General features: G+C 44.0%; 1 protein-coding gene across 5 annotated transcripts in view; it reads right to left on the bottom strand.

The window, feature by feature from the left end:
* Nucleotides 1–20,823, bottom strand: part of SNTG2 (syntrophin gamma 2) — a 215,332-nt gene that overhangs the window by 37,078 nt on the left and 157,431 nt on the right. For all 5 annotated transcript variants that reach the window (XM_061211245.1, XM_061211246.1, XM_061211244.1 and 2 more), the window contains 3 exons: nucleotides 13,756–13,885; nucleotides 12,075–12,113; nucleotides 4,348–4,464 (listed from right to left, as the gene is read on the bottom strand). In XM_061211245.1, the coding sequence (XP_061067228.1) occupies nucleotides 4,348–4,464; nucleotides 12,075–12,113; nucleotides 13,756–13,885 (286 nt within the window). The remainder of the gene's footprint in view (nucleotides 1–4,347; nucleotides 4,465–12,074; nucleotides 12,114–13,755; nucleotides 13,886–20,823) is intronic.

The following is a 20,823-nucleotide window of genomic DNA, read 5'->3' as shown; positions in this document are numbered from 1 at the left end:
TTTTGGAGTGAATATTTATAAATACTACTGCCTTCATCCTTTCACTTCTTCCTGGGCATTACTAGTATTGACTACCCTGGAAAATAGAAATTATGCAGATTCAGGAGAAGCAGATGGCCTCTGCAACTTGTGCCCACGCAGAATCCAGTGAGATGAACATGGAGGCTCATCTGGTCTCGCAGCATTAAGGACCATCTACGTACTGATGCCTCCAAACTCCATCCTGCCAGACAGATGTCGTCCCTGCACTAGGAACATGGGTACCTAACTCTACTTGAAAATCTCCCTCGGGCATCCCTAGATGTCTCCAGCTCAGGAACCCCCCGCGCTCACTACTGTGCCCCCCGTGGGGCTCCGTCTGCGGTGGCAGTGGTATCCCCACCCGGCTGGACCCACAGCCACAGGCACCGAGTGGTCTGCACCTGTGTGCGCGTCTCAGCGGGCTTCCTAAATTCTGCTGCGTTCTAGGGCTTCAGAGGCTGCGACGTGCTATACTGATGGGATGTACGATTTTATATTTACACCTAAAAATCACATTGTGAAACTACAGGCTTTCTTCAGGATAAGAAAGTTTTCATATTTCAGTGATCTGAGACTCTAATCTGTTAGCAGGCAATTTTGAATGGATGTGAAAAATTTACATTAGCATCTGGCTACCCTAACTCCAGTGTGATCCGTAAATGAACGCGGGGCTCATTCAGTCTCACAGGTCTGCATCCTGGACATCACTTCCAGACTCCCCTGGGGTCTTGCTTTTCCTTTACAAGTAACAGCATGAGCCAAATATATAAAAAAGGCCTCACTCTTTTTTTGATGTCGACAAAACTATAATTATCAAAAGATGTTGCTGCTGATGACTCTGAGAAGAGATGGGGGGGTGGAAAGTATCTCCCGCAGAAACTGTTAGGAATGCGAGTTAATGAAAGATGCACCTGCCAGGAAACGTCTTTATTGGGAGAAGGCGATGTCAGTTATAGGAAAAGATGAGAGGGCAGGTGTTTCTTTTTTCTTTTCTTTTTTTTAAATTGTGCAATTCAATGTTTTTTAGTATGTTCACAGTTGTGCAACTATCACCACAGTCAATTTTAGAATATTTTCATCATCCCCAAAAGAAATCTTGTACCCTTTAGCTGTCACCCTCCGTCCTTCTCTACCCTCTCAGCCGTAGGCCGCCACTAATCTACTTCCTGTTTCTATAGATTTGCCTGTTCTAGATACTTCATATAAATGAAATCATACAATATGTGGTCTTTTGTGACTGGCTTCTTTCACAGGTGTTTCTTTACTACAGGGTAACGCGGCCCTTTCTCCATGTCAGAGATGCAACTCTGTCTCAGAGGAATTAGAAATCAGGAAAGGGAGGAGACCCTGGGCAGAGAGAAGAGTGGGCAGAGAGACAGAGAGAGTGATAGACAGACAGACAAGCATTTCCTGCAAAGCACCTGCTTTCTGCAAACACCTTCTGAACGGGCCCCGCAGAAGAGACAATATGCTGCCGGATCCCACATAATCCAGAACCGGCAATCTCCGGATTTCCAGAACGTTCGTGATACGGGGCTGATGGCCAGATGTAACTGTGAGCTCACACGGGAGGCTCACGTCCAGCTGCAGGGAAGTGGAGTGGCTTTGCTAGGATTATGTGCAAAGTAAGCGAAATCTCCCAGGGCAGAGATGCTAACGGGCAATCCAAGGAGCAGCTGCCAGCCCAGCACTGGATTCACCCAAATCTTAATTTACTGGTAAGAACTGGGCCAGTTCACCTCGGTTCACGGAGGAAACCAGGGTTCCTCGCGCTACCCTTTCCATCTCTGAGGGTCACCTGAGCACCTCCACCAGCTGCATCCAGAATCAGGAGGGGCAGGCGTCTGTGAAAAGACACGGTGCATCCCGTGTGTGCCTAAAATACCTGTAATGTAGAAGACGTTGTCGCCAAACCAAAGGAAAGGGAGAAGCAGATTGTGAAAGCCGCTCACTGGTGCCGGAGAAGCCGGGTGGGGAGGGACCCCGGCCCCGAGGGGGGCACATGGGGAGGACTCAGCCCTCGGCCAGGCCAGAGCAGAGAGCTGAGCAGATTTCAAACTTCTATGAACGATATTTACGGCAGCAGAAGGCCTGCTCCAGGCAAACCCGAGCAGCTGAGGTCAGCAATTGATTCGCATGATATGCTGCTGGTGACACGGATCGATGCAAGAAGATTGGCCCTGGGATTTTAAAGTAAACAAGCCAAGCCTGGTGTTAATAAAGATGACATTACCCATGTGGTGATTGTGGAGATCCCCTGAGCCCCCCAGATTAGAATTTCTGTCCATGAAATTGAAACTGCCATGGGAAGTGCACGAAATCATCTTTCACTATAACAGGTATAGAAATCTGATTAAATATTTAAAGCATTTCTCGTAATTTAGAATGTTGTATTATGTAGGGAAAACTTATACCTTGAGAATCTTAATTAACAAGAAAAGAACAATTAGGAGAACTCTCAGGCGTGTGACCTGGGACATCAGTCACTTCTCCCCCGGTTCTGCGGCGGGGAACCCTCCTTCCAGGTACATCGGGTGCAGGTAGGGTGAGCCTTTCCTCCTCTCCCAACTGTCACAGGCCAGCAGGAGGCCCCTCTGCTTGGAGCCTCACGGTACTGATTCTCCATGCCCCTCCCTGATCCACCACTCACGCCCCAGCCGCCTTCCAAGTCACTCGCTGCTGTAGCCAGAATTGAGGCCATCAGGGTTATCTGTGGTTATTCTTATGTTTACTTTGTTAGACAAAACCATAGAAAGTTACATTTAGCAACAAATGCTAAATAACATTATTGCATTTGAGAAGAACTCAATTATTATGCAAATCTGTAGATAACACTCCAGCATCAGTAAATTCACAGCCTTGGTTTATGAAAAGCTCGAGTCCCTGGTGGAATACTGGCCTGGGTGCTGGGGAGAGAAAAGAAGTCCGTGGGAAGACTGGTGAGGTCTGGTGGCGTCCGTGCTTTAGTTCCCAGTGTTGTGTCACTGCTAATCCTTCAGTTTCAGCAAACAGACCACAGTTCTGTACAGGGTCAGCCCTCAGAAACCTGGAGGGAGGGTACGTAGGAATCCTCCTACCCTGTGCACAAGTTCTCTGTCAATCTTTTCTTAAACCATTTATTGAGGTATGATTGACGTTCAGAAAGCTATACAAATTTAATGTATACAACTTGATGAATCTGAAGATGAGAAAACACCCAAGAAACCATCACCCCCGTGTTTGCCATAAACGCATCCATCCCTCCAAAGTCAGAGAGGACAAGTGCTGTGGGGGTGTGAGCAAAGGGAACCCTCGTGCACTGTTGGTGAGAATGTAAAATGGTGCAGCCACTGTGGAGATGGTATGGAAGTTCCTCAAAGAGATTAAACACAGAACTGCCATACGATCCAGCAATCCCACTTCTGCATATTTATCCAAAGGAAATGAAATCTGAGCCTCAAGATCCCTGCACCCGCATGTTCATCACAGTACCATTCACAGCAGACAGGACACAACGCAATCACAGTGTCCACTGGTGGATGGGTGGATAAAGAAAATGTGCTGTGTGCAGACAATGGCATAGCATTCAGCCTTAAAAGGAAGGAAATCCTTTTATTTATTTTTAATGGCAGAAAAGTAACAACATTGTAAGTAAATGGCATCTAACTTTTTAGATGCCTGAAGCTATCAGGTTTTGCTGCTTGTTTGCAGCTCTGATGTTTGGACTCACCGAAAGTGAAATTGCTTTAATTGACAAACTTGGAGGCAGGGCACACACATTATATTTGGTCAGATTTGGGAAAATGGCGCTGGTAGGAATTAGAAAATAAATTGTGAACTGTAGCATTCACTGTTAAATTTCTATTATGGGCCCTACTAAATCAGGCTGTTTGTTTATTTTTATAAAACTTGGAAGATATGAGGGAAAAATAGCTTTTTAAGTTTCATTATCTGACCATTAAATTAGAAATGTCTTAACAGAAGGGTTTTCTTCTATTTTGTTTGTTTTTTGGATTATTCAGCTATATACTTGATGCTCTCAGACATCTAAGCCTTTACATCCCCACGTTCCAGTCAGCTGATATTTTAAGCAGGAAAACACTCTAATGTCTTAACGGCTGTTCGATGGAAGGAAAACCATGGACTGGTTGATTTACGGATTTAGAGTAAGAAAAGCCAGCGGGTCCACACAGGAGCCCTTTCCATCCGCGTACGTAGGGGCGGAGGAGGCCGGCCGGCTGGTCGTGCACCCTCTCTGGCCTCTTCCAAGCGCTAGATCAGATCCTTGCTTCTCTTACAAGAATGGCCTCGTTGGCATCCCTCCCAGACTCCCGGAGGCCTGCTTACCGGAGGAGAGATGAAGATGTAGAAGGACGAGCCCTTCAGGGCCAGGAACTTGGATCTGAAGGTTTGAGAGGAGCCGGCCCCTCCCAGTCTCTCGCTGACCCACCCCATGTGGACGACCTGTGGAGCAAAACCTTCAGAATTAACAACCAGGCCTTAGGAGAAGCACAGGGCCACCGGGGTGGAGAGAACAAGCAACACACCACAGGCGGCAGACAGGGACGGGGGAGCCCACAGCCATGTCCAACCTCCAATCAAGTGGACGCCACAAAAATGTGTAACATCTGGGGTCAAACGTCCAGACTTCTGCACTGGGCCGGGCTCGAAATATGAGCTTCTGAGTTCTCTTAGTTTGGGCCAATGCTGGACGTCTCAGCTACCTCACAGCTGTGCCTCCCATATGTAGATTTTTACAACCACAGTATTTAATTACATCCTATCAGGGGTTAGTATTTGTAATCTGTCTATGAGGTTGCAAAAGCAACTATTATATTTTCCATTTCTGTAGTAAATATGTCGTTAATACACGTGGGAGAAATGATTGTTTCTTTAGAGTTCAACTTCCTAGCAACAGTGAAAATAATACAACAATATTAGATTCCCACAACTGGCACTGACTACCTAGTGACACAAAATGCAAACTATGACAAATCAGAATATGGTTAAAAAGTTAATGGAAATAGTAGTACAATTTAAAAATTGAGTGCATGAATTTAAACTAGTACTAAGGTAAAATCCCCGTGTTGTCTCAGCTAAAATTGTAATGTGACACGTACTTTGCACATTTAAACAAAATTAGTAGTAAACTATCATAGACAGGCCGAGGGCTTTAGGGGATGAACAGTCCTCTGGGCTGTCTGAAGGGGGCTGCCCTCCAGGTCTGGGGACCGCAGCCCTCGGGAAGCACCCTCACGGCAGCCGCGTGAAGTGACTCTAGCCGCGGGGGCTCAAGGTAGGTCATTTCCTTTCCATTTTTACTTGCTAAATCACTGACAGCTTTCACTCACGCCTGGTGAAAGACTTCCCAGGTCAAGATGCCAGGTGAAATTTTACAAAAATCCTATTTTCACAGTGTTCCTGGTGATGGAAAAGAGAAAATGAAAGAGTATCATTCTACGGAGAGTGGTAGCCACAGCTAACCAGTCACGGTGTTGAACAGAAGTTGTCTAGGGCATCAGTGTCCCAGATACACAGAGCTTTGTAAAGTAACCCAAATATTCCACTGGCTCATGGACTTGTCTTTTCCCTCTCGGTTTAGCTATTGTCTCGTGAAGGCTTACGGTCACATCAATGTGATACAGTTTTAATGTTATAACAGAGAATTTTATTAGTAGTATACAAGACAACCTTATTTCATGTGTCCTTGGACTCATTTAATGTTTCCGGGTCCGTTTTCTCATCATAAAATGGGACTAGGATTCTCTCACATGGTAATTTCGGGAATTTAACGCTGTACCACAGAAAACTCCCTCCCAAAGTACTAGCAGGCAGGAGGCAAGTAACACACGGCTCGGATGGAATTAGAACTCTGCGGAAACCACCCAGATAGGACTGAGTCCTTGAATGTCTTGTGGATTTGAAACTGATTACACACATTGCTTAAAAATGTCTGATTGACTTTTCCCCTTTTTGTCTGGTAAGATCACACAGACACACTTTTGTTCATTATAACACTAGCATTAACACTGCTGTAAATCATCAGACGTGCTCAATTTCCATGATTAAAACAAGCTTCGTTTAATCGGGTTACTTGTTTTCTTACTGCAGAGTCTTAAGAGTTCTCTGCATATTTTGGGGAAGAAACATTTCATTTTCTCTAGCTAGGTCAGCACCTCCTTGATGTTCTAAAATTAACACAAATTCAATGGGTGGTTGTGAATTCCACACTCACCACCGCACGAGCACAGTGATTTGTATAGTTTATGTAAGACAGGATTCATTTTAAGCACGGTAACTAAAAACAATGAATTGCAACTGGATTGAGTTTTACACAGTGAAAAACAGGGATTTGTTCAGAGATCAGCCTCTGTTCCATGCAGACTGGACGTGTGGCATTAAGAGGCCGTCCTAGTTACTTTAAGTTGGTACAAGACCATCTTGCTGAGCATCATCCAGAGGCAGGGGGTGTTTGGTAACGTTTTACAAACCAGTCATCATTGTAGGTCTCAAACGGCATGGTTAGCAGCATGGGTATATTGTTTTCTTAGTATACATTTATCAGCGCTCATGAGACATCCTGTGGTTCTGGACCATATGCACCCCGTTATCCTATTTCTGAGAGGGTTGCCTTCTCAGTAGTGGGGTGGGGGCCACAGGTGACACTCAGTGAAAGCAACTCCAGGGGCAGGAGGTCTGGACGTCAGGCTACATCAAGCCCATCAGGGGCCTGTGTTCCGTGTCCTTCTCTTCAGAAGGGGACGGATGCCACTGCACACGCCTGTTTTGAGGGCAGATGCAGCCGTTTGCACGGCGATACTCAGCATCACATGATGTCACATCCTCTCGGCATCTCTAAGCAGCATCAGGGCTGTCTTTTCTGGGGCTCTCACACTGCTTCCCTCTGGGTCTGCGTTAGACCACATGCTCTCTGAGGACGAGACCTGTGTCTTTACCTGTATCTACTCCACACCCGCAGGATTGGCAGGGAGGGCTCGTCCCCTAAAATTTCTTGAAAGAAACCACGTGTGTCTCTTCATCTATCACTACCTGTGACTTTATGGGAAGTTAAATAATCACAGCAGGGAGGACCTGCTTATTGTATCCATCAGGTTGGCGGACTGGAAACCTTTTGTTTTACTGATTACCCTCCAAGTGTGGAACCAGCATTTCTAGAAAACAGAGGAAATTGTTTAAATTCTAAATTATTGCACATTTTTAAGTCAGCAGCAAGCTCAGCGATCTGCTTGGATACTGTATCTATTACCAGGAATCTTACCAGATACTTTGCAAACTACTAAGCTAGTAAGGGCTGGTAGGAATAAAAAATAATTGCCATCCGGATGAAAAACTAAGTAATGGAAAGAAAACAGGCCTCGGCGGGTCTCTAGCAATATGGCGTGAGGGTCCCTAAAACCTGTAAACACATTATTTTCTCTGCCAAGAACTCCTAAGAGACCAAGCTTCAGCTTTGGGTCTCAAAGGGGGCTGTAGGGAGGACAAACTCTGCTGGTTTTTCCTTTATTTTTTCATCATATATTCAAATGCTGACAAGTCTCCCATGGTCCTCTTTCTCTGCATGAAATACTTAGTCATAGACTGCAATGTAGATTCCACAGGGGATGAATGATATACTGGAACCTGATACGTAGGAGCTTAATTTAAGACAGGGCTGTAATATGCACAGACATGGAAATATAGATAGATGATAGATAGATAGTTAGATGATAGATAATGATAAGATAGATTGATAGATAGATGATAGATAGCTAATGATAAGGTATATAGATGATAGATGATAGATAGATGATAGATAGATGATAGATGATAGATAGTTAGATGATAGATAGATGATTGATAGATAGATATAGATAGATAGATGATAGGTAGCTAGCTAGCTAGCTAGATGATAGATAGGTAGATAGATGGATAGATGACAGATAGGCAGACAGGTAGATAGATATGATGGATGGATGGGTAGATTAGATTCACATTATAGACTGGTCAAGGGTGAGTAGAAAGCTGAAAGTGTAACTTCTAGGCTGAAATGGAGAAGCTGGGATTCTTTTTCTAGCACAGCAGCAGCAAGCGTTCTTTTGTGAGGACAGTTTGTCAAGGGACAGATTTTCCATCTGATTCTCACTCAGCCTGAGAGTTGCCCTGTTTCTCTGGAGACAGACACTGGTTGTGGAGCCCACCCCTCCTCGGTCCTGCCATCTTCCTCCTCCTCCAGGGCGGGGGCAGTGTCTCATTTTGCTGCTTCTCCTTCCCACATCTGGTTAATTCAGTGCTGGGCACAGCATCCAACAGGAGTTACATATTGAGAAGCGAACTAGGAACTCCTTTTCTGGCCAAGATGGAAACATACAGATTGTTAATAACCTGAAACGTCTATAAATCAGATGTGAAGTGAATGAAATTCCATATGTAATTTAATTCTGCCTATATTAATTAGCAAAGAAATAAGTTGTCGCTTAGCTATTACTGGAAACATTGGCTGCTTTAGGAACCTTTTTTAGGTATATGCAGTTCATAAATAATTTTAAGGGAAGCTAATTTTAAATTTTACATTATGAATTTTCTATGGCTTATTACATAATCCAAGAAATGTATAATTTTATGAACACCTACCTGTCCGTCAGATAATAATTGTACAACTGCTCTGTTCCTTTTCACAGCAAACGCTAGAATAACTTGAATTATTTAAGCCTCTTTTGGATTTGGTGATTAAGGTACCCGTATTTCCTTTAATTCAGGTTTTTGGGAAGAAATTTATTTTGGAAAATAGATTCTTGCTGTTTTCGCAGGGTGGACACATGTCCTGGTTTTCCTGGGATGATTCTAAAGCTACTCCTGTTGTCTTAGTGTTACTTTTAGGTCAGTCTCCATCCCAGAAAGAAGTGTCCCAGTTGGAATCACAAATAATACAGTCATTTTACTTACCAGATATAAAAGTCTAAAAATCTATACTTATGCCTTTTGTATTATCCTTCTAATTCTGTTTTCTTTTTTTTGTCAATTTCAGTGGTTGTCAATATCTTTACTTTTTTCTTATTTATTCAACATTATGTTTTGCTACATACCAAAATCAATAATTGTTCAAAATGAGAAAAAAATCCTTCCTGTTTTTAAATAGGGCCCAACACCATAAATCTAAACTCCTATAATGCATACAAAATGTTTAGTTTTTGGAGAAAATGTGAAAGCATCCTCTACTGAAAACTCGGCAAATTGGGGCAGGGGTTAGTTCTTTTACAACCTCACATAGTGAGGCTTGTCTCTGATGTTTCTTTCCAGATAAACAAATTCAAGCCCTTAAGTAAATTCAAAGTTATATAGAAATTTTAAGGTTAAAAAAAGACTTTAGATTACCCTTTGCAACTTTCTTGTCTTATAGATTAAGAAACTAGGGCTCAGGTGTTAATGTGTTCCAACTGCACCACCAGAGAAGGGATTAGGTGGGATTAGAATCCAGGTTTGATTCACCTAAGGTCACCAAGACTGACCATCACACAAACGTGGCTTCATATGCAACAAAATTTCACTAAGATAAAACCAAAGCGAAATCACTCCACTGCCTCGGAGGCCTTTGAACCATAATTCATTTCATGTCCTTTGTGTTGGGCGTTTTGCTCCTCAGATAGTTTTAACTTTCCCTGAACCTCACTTCTTGATTCTCTCTTGTGATTCAGTGATAGAGGAGTTAAATTTCAAAACAAAACAAAACACGCTTTGGTTTCCAGACTAGTGCTCTTTCCAGCTGGCCAGGCAGTCATGTACAGCCGCAAAAACGCGGAGTATGTTCCAAATGCGTCAAGTTCAAGTCCTGTGACAGCTGCTCAAGTCTCAGTGTAATGGGCATTCACGTGTGCCTGCACGTGACTGTTCCCAAACCACTGACCATGCATGATCTGTTTGGGAAGTCGGGGACAGGGCGACTCCCCTCTGTGACAGGACATGGAGAAGCTGAAGAAGGGCTCCACCTGCAGGGCACTCTCTCCTGTGGTCCTGAAACGGAGCAGGGCCCGTGGGGCTCCTGGGCATGGAAGCCTTTCTGTGCTCCCTGTTTCCTGTTTGTAGGAAATAGGCTGCATTCAGCCCCCACGACCTTCCCTGCATTCCAAAGGGCAGGTTCAAACAGTTGCTAATCAGGGAAGGGAGGGGCTGCAGAGACAAGGGAGGGGCAGTCAGGAAACAATAGTGCAGCCTTAGGGCAGGGCCCTGGTTCTCCCTCAAGGGATACACATAACAATGTCTTTGAGCTCCTCTGCAGAACTAAAACCCCCAACAAATGGAAGATGTTAGTATTCTTCACTCCAGAGAGAAGGTCATAGTTCGGAAACCTTGAGAACCACAGAAGCCCATCACAGACCACCTGACGCCAGATGATCTCCGGATTGAAGGAATGCAAGCCCTGCAGGCACCCTGATCCTTACCAGCAACCCTGCCTCTTGACTATAAGACTCCTCACTACCCCCTCCAGGTCAGGACACACAGTTTTGAGGGCATTAGCCCGCTGTGGCCCGCTTTGCCAGGCAAAGCAATAAAGCTCTTCTTTCCTACTTTACCAGAACTCTGTCTCTGAGATTCAATTCGGTGCCCGTGTACAGAGGCTGATTTTTGGTATCAGTCTTGGAAGAGTCTCTGATTCACGACAAAAAGGATCCCCCGGGACACTTTGCTAGTTTTGCTTGTGCCAACAGAAATCCAATTTCAAATGGCAAATTATTCTTGGAGACAAAAACACCAATTTGGTCTATTGTCCCACCAGCTTTGGTAAATAAATCCAGAGAAGACAGGCTTTAAGTGTGGGGAGGTGTGTCCTCAGGGTAAAAGTCCAAGAGAAACTTCTGTCTTAGAAACACTAAGTACAGCAGAAAAGCTGTGTTTTATGTGTAAGAATATGAAATGAGTCCTACATTAATTTGAAGACATTTATGGGACTATTACTCATTAAATAGCTGACCACCCTCATTTAGCTATATAAACAAAAATAGCTGTTCATAATTTAGAAAAACATTACAACAAATAAAAGTTAGAAGAACCTTTCTTAGTGTTTCTTATCTAATTTAAAAATGTTGACTAGAGGGGTTTAACTTAAAACATGGTCCTAAATTCCTATCTTTTTCAGGAAACACTTGATTGGCAGGTACTTACTCTCCTGAATGCCTTCCATTTTAACGCAAATTTTATCACTCAGCACTATGTAAAGAGCGTCTCTAAGTGCTATTTAAAGCAAACTGAACACATTCCTTTAGTTTGCTTAACTTGAGCCTACAACGTATACTGCCTCAGACCTATGAAAGACACAACCAGAAAGCTAAGAAGCTGTACATTTTAAAAAGTTCACACTTACAGCTTGAACTATGACTTTATCAAAAAGGAAATAGAAAAATAATGTAGTGACTTCAAAGTGTATTTACCTGATACACAGCTAAGTACTTACAGACCTAGTAAATGAGCAGTCCTTGAACTAGAAAACCGGGCATATTACAGGTTGGCCTTTGCTCTCAGAAGGAATGAGCCGAGGGCTCCTGAAGACGCGGGGCTACCACCACCAGAACACGCGGCCTCAGTAAAGGTGAGTAAAGGTGAGTAAAGGTGAGTAAAGGTGAGTAAAGGCCAGCACGGGGCGCAGGGGTGGGGTGCTTCCTTCCCCCCTGCAATAGCAGCTGCCCAAAGCCTCCCAGAGTGAAACTTCCTGAACGAGGATGTGATCTAAGAAAATCACACGATGCTGAAGACTCCAAATTACACAGGTGTGCCTCAGCCGTCAAACCCCTCTAAGCTTAAACAATCATATCTAGGTTATCATTTAATCACGATTCCTTAGAAAATGTAACTGCCGATGGATCACTGATAACACGGCGGCGCACTCAGGTCAGAACGATTCCTCCTACACTATTTGCAGGACAAACGAGTAGCTTTCTGGAGTTAACCCTGAGGGTGAGCATCCTGGCTTCAGTCCGATGTGCTAATGCTTTCCTGTCAAAATTTCCAAACCAAATTTCAAAAACAGAAAGAGGCTCCCTTCGGGGACATTGTATAATCAACACAAAACCCACAAATCCTACCTGGTCACAAGAAGAACAGCATTTATTTGCCATTTTCATCTGTAGAGAGAGGGAAGCAAGGAGTCAGTATGACAAGTGTATTGATGTCATAATTTTTCAACCTAACTGGCAACTGAATTTAATTAGCTGCATGAAGTGTCCCTGAATGAAACGTTTCCTTTATGAGGTATTTCTTACCTGAAAACCAAACCAGAGCACGTACAGATGTCTGGCAACGACTCTCATAACAGAAAACCCAAGACTAGCAATACCGATGCTATGTTTCAAGCATCAGCTCTTTACTAAGTGAAGCTCTGGGGCAGCGGATGCTTAAATTTCCACATCTGAAAAAACTGGGGAAAATGATTTCTGTACTACATGCTCGTAGGTAATTATAGTTTTCACAGTTCAGATTTGCTCCTCCTTCCTTGATTCTCCCAGCAATACTGCAAAATTTAACCAGTGAGGAAATGAAGGTCCAGAATAATAACAAGGTCAAGACTACCCAGTTGGAAAGTGGCTTTGAATCCACAATTCCGGCCCTAAAGCGTTTGCGTTTCCTTCCCTCTGCTCTGCCCAGTAGCTACAATGTGTGAGATTCATCTAGAACCATGCATGTCTGCCAATATCAAGCTACCACCACCTGGTTTTTTCTTTTCCTTTTATCCATCCAGATACCTTTGGAATTCAAAATGTCAAGTTGGAAAACTGAGGTCTTAGAGAGGGTCTGGCACCGCCTATGTAGCTGAGAGCCTCTGAGGTCTTTGGAATAGAAATCTCGCATTGCTGCTTCCCTGATATTTCCAAGTGCTCAGGCGACCTCTGTTTAGTCGTTTCCAGGAACGAGGCAGGTGTGAGAGGAAGAACAGGGCTGCTGTGGGGCCTGAGCCTGGCTGGCTACGCCGTGTGCATCCAGACCCCCGGGCGCCTCCTGCCACCAGCTGCCCTGGGCCAGAGCAGGCCCTGGGGTGCAAATGTGGACAACGGGGCAAGTCACCCGCAGGGACTGAGAACAAGGAAACGGGTCCACGGCCTCCTCGGGCCAAGGGCTGGTCCTTGCATGAGCCTCCCGCGGCTGTGGCCGTCAACTTACTGCCGGGATACAGCGGTTGCTTTAGGGAACTGAGTACTTTATTCATGTTTTACTCTCACCCCATCTGGTTTTATTGTTTCATTTTGAAGTTTCATATTGACCTTGATCATCAAACAGATCATTCAAAGAGACAGAGCGCTTTTTCTTTCTTGGGTGCCTGCGGTGAGCCACTGAGAAGGGATATTTGTGGTGGAGGTGCCTCTTTATAAGTTTCCTTAATGTTTTGGAGAATTACATCTTTAACCCAACTGGGTTCCCCAAATAAAAACGTCACATTACATCAATGCATTTGGATAGAGTATATATAAAATTACATGCACACAAATATTTCTGTGTAGGTGAGTGGAAAGGAAGAGAGGGAGAGAGGGAACCAGCGGTGAAGTGTCCAGAGGTTTGATTCAGTCTACACTCTTATACCAGGAAACTTTTAGATGCCTTAATCTTTAACTTTTTTAGTCAAAGCTTTGTTATGTTGGAAAAAAAGCACATGTTCTTCTGTTTAATGTTATTGCCAACTGTTTTAGGATTCATCATAAATAACAAAAAATCATAATTATTTTCGTGGATTAAAAAGCAAAAATAGGGACCGTGGAAAGTCTCCGTGCTCACATTTTGCAGCGTCAGGTCGCTGATGTTGGCAGACACGGCCCTCAGCCAGTCGGCGCTCTCCTGGGCGGTGTAAAACCAAAGGATTCCCGAGCTCGCCCCATCCAGGGCCTGCACCTCAAATGCACTGGACCTGCAGGAGGACGACAGGAGATGCTGGAAGGAGGGCCCTGGGATCCGATGCCCCAGGACCGGGAGAAGGCGGCGCCCACTCAGCCCTGCTCAGCACCGACCTGCAGTCACCGCGGGAAACGCAGCTCACAGCCGTGGGCACAGCCTAACCCGTCTCCGTATCTTAGGTAGGTTTACTGAAATTAAGTTCAAAACGCTGAAATCCCTATTTCTAATCTAATAAACACATGAAAGGCAGCTCCTGTAGGAAATACACTTGCTCTTAGAGCAGTGCTGGAGTTACTGTTTTGTGGGGTCCTTAGCAGTGATTCTTTCGGAGACCACTTATCATGGTACTGAAGGCTCCTGACCCAGTGATGATGGAGCAGGTCAAACACCACCATTCCTCAGCGTCGATGGTATTTTAGGACCACACGTATACTTCTGATTTACAACAGAGCTTTGGAAGAAGTTGGTTCTCCTTTATTTTTAACCATGAGAATCAACCTGCCACAAACCCACCCATGGGAAATTATTCATAATGGCGACATCACTGTCTCTAATTCAGTACTTCTCCCCTATCATGCAAGCCTTTTTTCCCAGAGATAATTTCCATATAACTATTGCTATAGACTGATGTGTGTGTTCCCCAAAACCTACATGTTAAAGCCCTAGTCCCCAGCGTGGGTCTATGTGGAGATGGGACCTCTAAGGAAAGAAGCTTAAGTGAGGTCAGAAGGGTGGGCCTGATCCAACAGGACTGGGGTCCCTATAAGAAGAGGCCCCAGAACTCTGTTCCACGTGAGGACACAGTGAGAAGACAGCCGTCAGCGAGCCAGGAAAAGAGCGCTCACCAGACACAACTCTCTGGAACTTTGATCTTGGACTTCCAGCCTCCAGAACTGCGAGAAAATAAATTGCTGTTGTTTAAGCGCCATCCCCCCCCCGCCCCCCCCAATCTGGTATTTTGCTAAGGCAGCCTGAACTGACTAACACAACAGTTACAACAAAAGAATGTCACTTACACGTCTGGTCTGTTCGTTTTCTCTTAAGAAAAATGCACACTAACCCATGCAGCTTATGTCTCCATGTCCTTAAGAAGACAACTGAAAGGCTAAAAATAACAAAACAAACTTTTTTTTAAACAAGGTTCACGCTAAAGTATGTTTTAATAGTCTTTCAGATGTGGGTTCAATCATGGTTTCATACGGGAAAGGATACAAGAGCGGGAGAAGGAAGTAAAGACATTATAAAACAGCCCTGCATGTTCTTGGGCCAAATCTACCACCCAGAGTTTCTCTGATTAAACAGTCCTTCTGTCTTTTTTATAAGTAGATATCCCTGACTAGGTGTCATTCCCACCCTAATTAGCACTGCTTGAATCAGAACATAAGGTTCATTTACAGACAAGTGTGTCATTGTCCCCGCACCCTGCGCCAGAGCCCTGGCTCAGAAATTTTACCTGGGGAGGGGGTGAGGGACAGGCCACAAAACCTACAGCTCCTGGTCAATTTCCACAGGAAGTGACTTCATTTGCAGTAGACTGTGGAGAAGTTCAAGGTCATGGGCACTTCAAAAACTGTGGAAGTTTCGGTGAAAGGCAATTAGAGTTTCATAAATTAAACGAACACAGGCTGAACTGTTGGCCGGCTAGTTTTCAGGAGAAAACCTGGGAATAAAACAGCTGGAAGGAGCTCTCCTGGGGTCAGAACAAATCTCAGACACCGACCCCAGGAGCTAGTTCTTCAAAGGAACCCAGATTTGACTGGAATATTCTGCCGATCCATTTACACCACAAAGCTTGGCTGAAAATAACAGACCAATCAGCTGGAAATGAGTGAAGTTCAACAGCCGGATGTGGTCACAGAAAGAAACCGACCTCAGGCTTAACAGGACTGGGGGGAGAGCGGTACCCAGACTTCACTAAAATGATCCAGCCGGTCACTAAACAATAAACAAATAAGAAACCGCAGGTAGGGGTGCGGGGGGAGGACCTGCACCCGGAGCTGCTGGAGACAGGACAGTGCGACGCGCGGCCTGGGGAAAAGCAGGCACGGAAGGTGTCTGCGAGGTGACCAGACGTCACATCAAGCAGAAGGACTTCAAAACGGTCATTATAAACATGTCCAAGAAACTAGAGGAAATCTTGCTTAAAGAAGTAAAGGTACAATGACAACGTCACTTCAAATACAGAATATCAGTAAAGAGACAGTAGCTACAAAAGGAAGCAAATGAGTGTATTAGGGTGAAAAAGTATAATAATGGAAAAAAATTTTACTAGAGAGGCTCGATAGTAGGTTTCAACTGACAAAGAATTAGCAAACTTGAAGACAGATCAATAGAGTTTATGCAATCCAAGTAAGAGACAGAAGAAGGAGTGAAGAGAAACTGTCAGAACCTCTGACACTCAAACTAGAAAATGAAGAAAAAGTCTCCTGTTACTGCATGGAGGTTTCTCCAAATGTTGCCATATCTATTTGGTTTATAGTGTTGTTCAAGTCTTCTATTTTCTTCCTGATGTTCTGCCTGGTTTTTCCATACACTATTAAAACTGGTGTATTGAAGCCTCTGACTATTATTGTTGAATTGTTCATTTCGCCTTTCAATACTGTTAGTTTTAGTTTCATGTATTTTGGTGTTCTGTTTTTAGGTGCATATATATTTATAATTGTTATATCTTCCTGATGGATTAAACATTCATCTTTTTTAAATGTCCCTCTTTATTTCTAATAACATTTTCCGTTTTAAATTCTATTTTCTATGATATTAGTATAGCTACTCCATCCTTGGGTTTGCTGTTTGTATATTTTTTCCCATCTTTTATTTTCAATCTATTCGTATCTCTGAATCCAAAGTGTGTCTCTTGAAGACAGAATACAGTTGGATCTTATTTTTTCTACTCAGTTTGAAAATCTTCACCTTTTAACTGGATTATTCAATCATTCAAATATAATTTTATTATTGGGATAGTTAGATTTATGTCTGCCATTTTACTTTTCATTTTCTATGTGTCTCAAATCTTTTTTGTTCCTCTGTTCCTCTTTCCCTGCTTTCTTTTATAGTATGTGAATATCTTCTAATTAAGCATTTACATTTCTTTAATGATTTTAAATATATACGTGTATATACATATATATATATGTAGTATATACATACAAATAAAGAAAGCAGAAGGAAGAAAATAATGAAGATTAGAGCTGGAATTAATGAAGCAGGGAAGAGAAAAACAACAGAGAAAATCAATGTAACCAAAATCTGGTTCTTCAAAAAGAACAGCAAAATGGACAAACTTTTAGCTATACTGACCAAGAAAAAAGAAAGAAGACTCAAAATACTAGAATAAGAGGTGAAAGTGGAGATATTACCATCAATATTACAGAAACAAAAAGGATTATAAAGGAATCCTTGAACAATTGTATACCAATAAATGAGATAAATTAGATGAAATCCTAGAAAATACAAACTACCAAAGTTGATTCAGGAATAAATCTGAATAGACAATATTACAAGTTTAGAAATTGAATTTTTAACCAAAAAACTAACCACATAGAAAAGCTGAGGCCCAGATGGCTTTACCACTGAGTTCTACTAAATATTCAGAGAAGAATTAATAACGATTATTCACAAACTCTCCCCAAAATAGAACAGAACATTTCCCAAATTAGTTTATGAGGCCAATACAACCTTAATACCAAAACCACAAGTCATCACAAGAAAACTACAGACCAATATCTGTTTTGAATATGGATGCAAATATCCTCCATGAAATACTAGTAAACTCAATCCAGGAACATCTATTAAGAATTATATACCATCATCAATGGGATTTACCCCAGGAATTCAAGGTCAGTTTGACATTTGGAAATGTTATACATCATAGCAACAGAATAAAAAAAAAAAAATCACACAATCATCTCAACAGATGCAGAAAAAGCACTTGACAAAATCCAAAATGCTTTCATGCTAGAAAACACTCAACAAACTAAAAGACTAAAGGGGAGTGTTCTCAGTCTGATAAAGAGCGTCTACAAAAGCCCATGCAGAGGGTGTGGACAGTCAGCTCTCTGAGGAAAAGGGATGCGTTTTGAATACCAGCATGTTCATGCTTCAGCTCTGTGAGACAAGCTAGATGCCTAACCTTTAAGATCCTTGTCTACACAACGGGCCTTGAAATGCCAATTATACCACAAATGGAAATATTGGGAGAAACAAGTGGGGTAACGTAAATATGGTTATACCAAACCCACAGATCCTATACAAACATTGCTACCAGTGAGGTTATCTGTCAAGCAAAGCAATACAAATTAAACATTATATGAGCAGAAACGGTGAAAGTGTTGGCATGAATGCTGATGATAGACGCCAACATACCAACAAAGTATGAAAACAAATTCCCACTTTGGCTTATTGTACAAAAGTCATATTAATTAGAGTCAATGATACAAACTCTGTGAGTGTATGCCCAAACGATGGATGAACATTCATGTCTCCTGATTGACTCTGAGGTTTTATTTTCTCAGCTTTTCACATGCGCGGTGTTCAGGCTCCCCTACAACGTCCCTCCCTCGTCCACAGGTGGATCCTGCCTCATGGTTCTACGGTCATGGCATTTGCTCAGGATTCTCAGGATTTTAATCCTATGGTCAAGGTCACAGTCAGAACTAGAAATCCCAGAGCACTCGCTGCTCGGGACTCAGCGTGCTCTGTGAGGTCACATGTCAGCTTTTAAAAATCAGCAGTAAAACCTACACCCAGAGAAGGCAGAGTATTTGGTGCATGAGTTTCCTGGGTAGAAACCAAGCCAAGTCCCAGACACCATTATCAAGGGCCAGGGAAGAACTGACCCTGCCCGTGCTTTTGGAAAGCCTACCTGCTTCCAGGATTCCCTCGAGCCCTGAGAGGATTTTTGATTTTCAAAGAGAAAACTGCTAAGACAGTTTCATACTGTAGGGAATGAATCAATTCACAGTTCCTGGCTAAGCAAAAGAAATCTACTCCAATAAGGTTCAAAGTACGTGTATCTTAACTTATTAGGAGATTGAGGAACTGAAAGTTCAATGTTGAGTCTGCACTGCCTTTGGAGGAGGAGGGGTCTGCATCTTCTCTTCCTGCCCCTTCACCCCCGCTCCCCACTTCTCCTCAGACGACAGCACCAGGGCTGGCTCCCCTCTCGCCCCTGCAGACCCGAGCCCCCCAGCCCTGCCCAGACTCTCCCACAGGCCCTCCTGAGACGCTCTGCATCGGTACCTTTACCAGGCCAGCTGCTGGAGGCTGCCGGTGACCTCACAGCACATCTTAGTTATTTTACAGCCCTAACGCTGGACACCTGTCTGCATCCCACGTCCGCATCCTATGGTGACAGACAACCTTCCAACACCTACCTCAGCTGTGCCGTGGAATTCCAGCATGACCCAAATCGGGCTCCAAGTACCGAGCATTCTTAATTGCCCCTCAAAGCTTCAACATTGGAGAAAAAGAACTCAAAGTTTATAAATCATCTTTTTAACACGTTGTGTGTTTTTTAAGGAACGAAAACACTCGAGCTTCCAAAATGACCCACAGAACCTCTTACCCACGAGTCATGGCTCACGGCCATCCAGGCCCCCAGGTTCCGGCCAATCCTGACCCTTTATACCTGGACAGCATCCAGGGAGGACTGACTGCACACAGCATCTCTGCTCTGATGACCTTGAAGCCCTCCTGCTCTGGAAGCTGCAGGGTCGGTGTCTGTCTATTTTACTCATGTTGAGAATTATGAACATTCACTAGACAAAATGAGAGAAAAACGTGTATATTCCTCAGAATTTGAAAAAAATCTCCCAACTGTCATTCACATGTCACATTTCAAGCCTGCCTCTGTGGCATGTGTGTTATTTTTTCATGGAAGCCAGAGAAATATTTTCTTTCTGCTTCCCCACCATGCAGCGGCATCTCTAAGGACTCCATGTTAAATAGTAACAAAGAGACCCAATTTAAATGCAGGCACCCTTCTCCCTGTATCAGTTTGTTTATTAAAAAGTCACTATTCCTGGAAGATTCCAGGCACAACAGAAGTCCAGCAAGTCCAGGAAAGAAAGATAACTTCCCCTCCGTGTTGCCCCAAAGGCCAACTTGTCCTCCTCTGTCACCCCGATCACCATCCTGAGACCAGGTCCGAGTCCTCCGAGCCCCTCGCCCATCATGGAGCAGGGGCTTGAGAGATGTGAGGGCAGAGGGTCCCACGTGGGCTGCGCCATAGCCAGATGGCGGAGCCCCTCCCGGGGATCCCACTGAAAGAAAGCGGAGATAAAACCACCTCATCCAGGTCTCCCCGCTGGTCTGATCTTACGTCTGTTTCCTGCCTGCGTTTCCTGCCGGACGGGAAGCTTCCAGAGAGCACGGACTCCTGGGTTTGCTCATTTCACACCCTCACCCTGCAGCATCTACGGCAGTGCTGCGCGGAGCAGGCATGCTAGAATACTTGTCGCGTGAATAAACGCTGGAGAACACGCAGCACGATGGAAAAGGCTCCCACCTCCAATGCCCACTGCCCGCTGATATAGAAACCGCTGTCCTCCCAGCCCGGCCAGGGGCGTGCGCACACGTGCACGTGTGTGTGTGAGGAAAGCCCCCACACTGCCAGCGACTCCTGCTCTTCACGTGCGTGGGTGCTCCGTGTCCTTCAGAGCTGCATCTCTTCTTCCCAAAGGCCCTTCTAACAAGCTGCGTCCTCCAAGTCCGATGGTCCTTCTCGCCCTTGAACCGTAACACTTTACAGATTTTGGACATCTAACTTTTTCTTCCAATTTAATTGTTTGCTAGAATACAAACACTTAGATGATAGAAAGGAGGTTTCTTCCCCTTTGTAGCACGTGGCACTAAATGGTGGTTAAGGAATGTTTCCTGCACAAGTTCCATGGTGGAGATTCAATATTTGCAAGTTCTTAGGGGACATTTAGATGGGGCTCGGGTGGCCGACAC

This window comes from Eubalaena glacialis, chromosome 14 (assembly GCF_028564815.1).
Source record: "Eubalaena glacialis isolate mEubGla1 chromosome 14, mEubGla1.1.hap2.+ XY, whole genome shotgun sequence".
Classification (NCBI taxonomy): Eukaryota; Metazoa; Chordata; class Mammalia; order Artiodactyla; family Balaenidae; genus Eubalaena; species Eubalaena glacialis.
The sequence above is the reverse complement of the archived record's forward strand: the minus strand, read 5'-3'. Positions and strand labels throughout refer to the sequence as shown.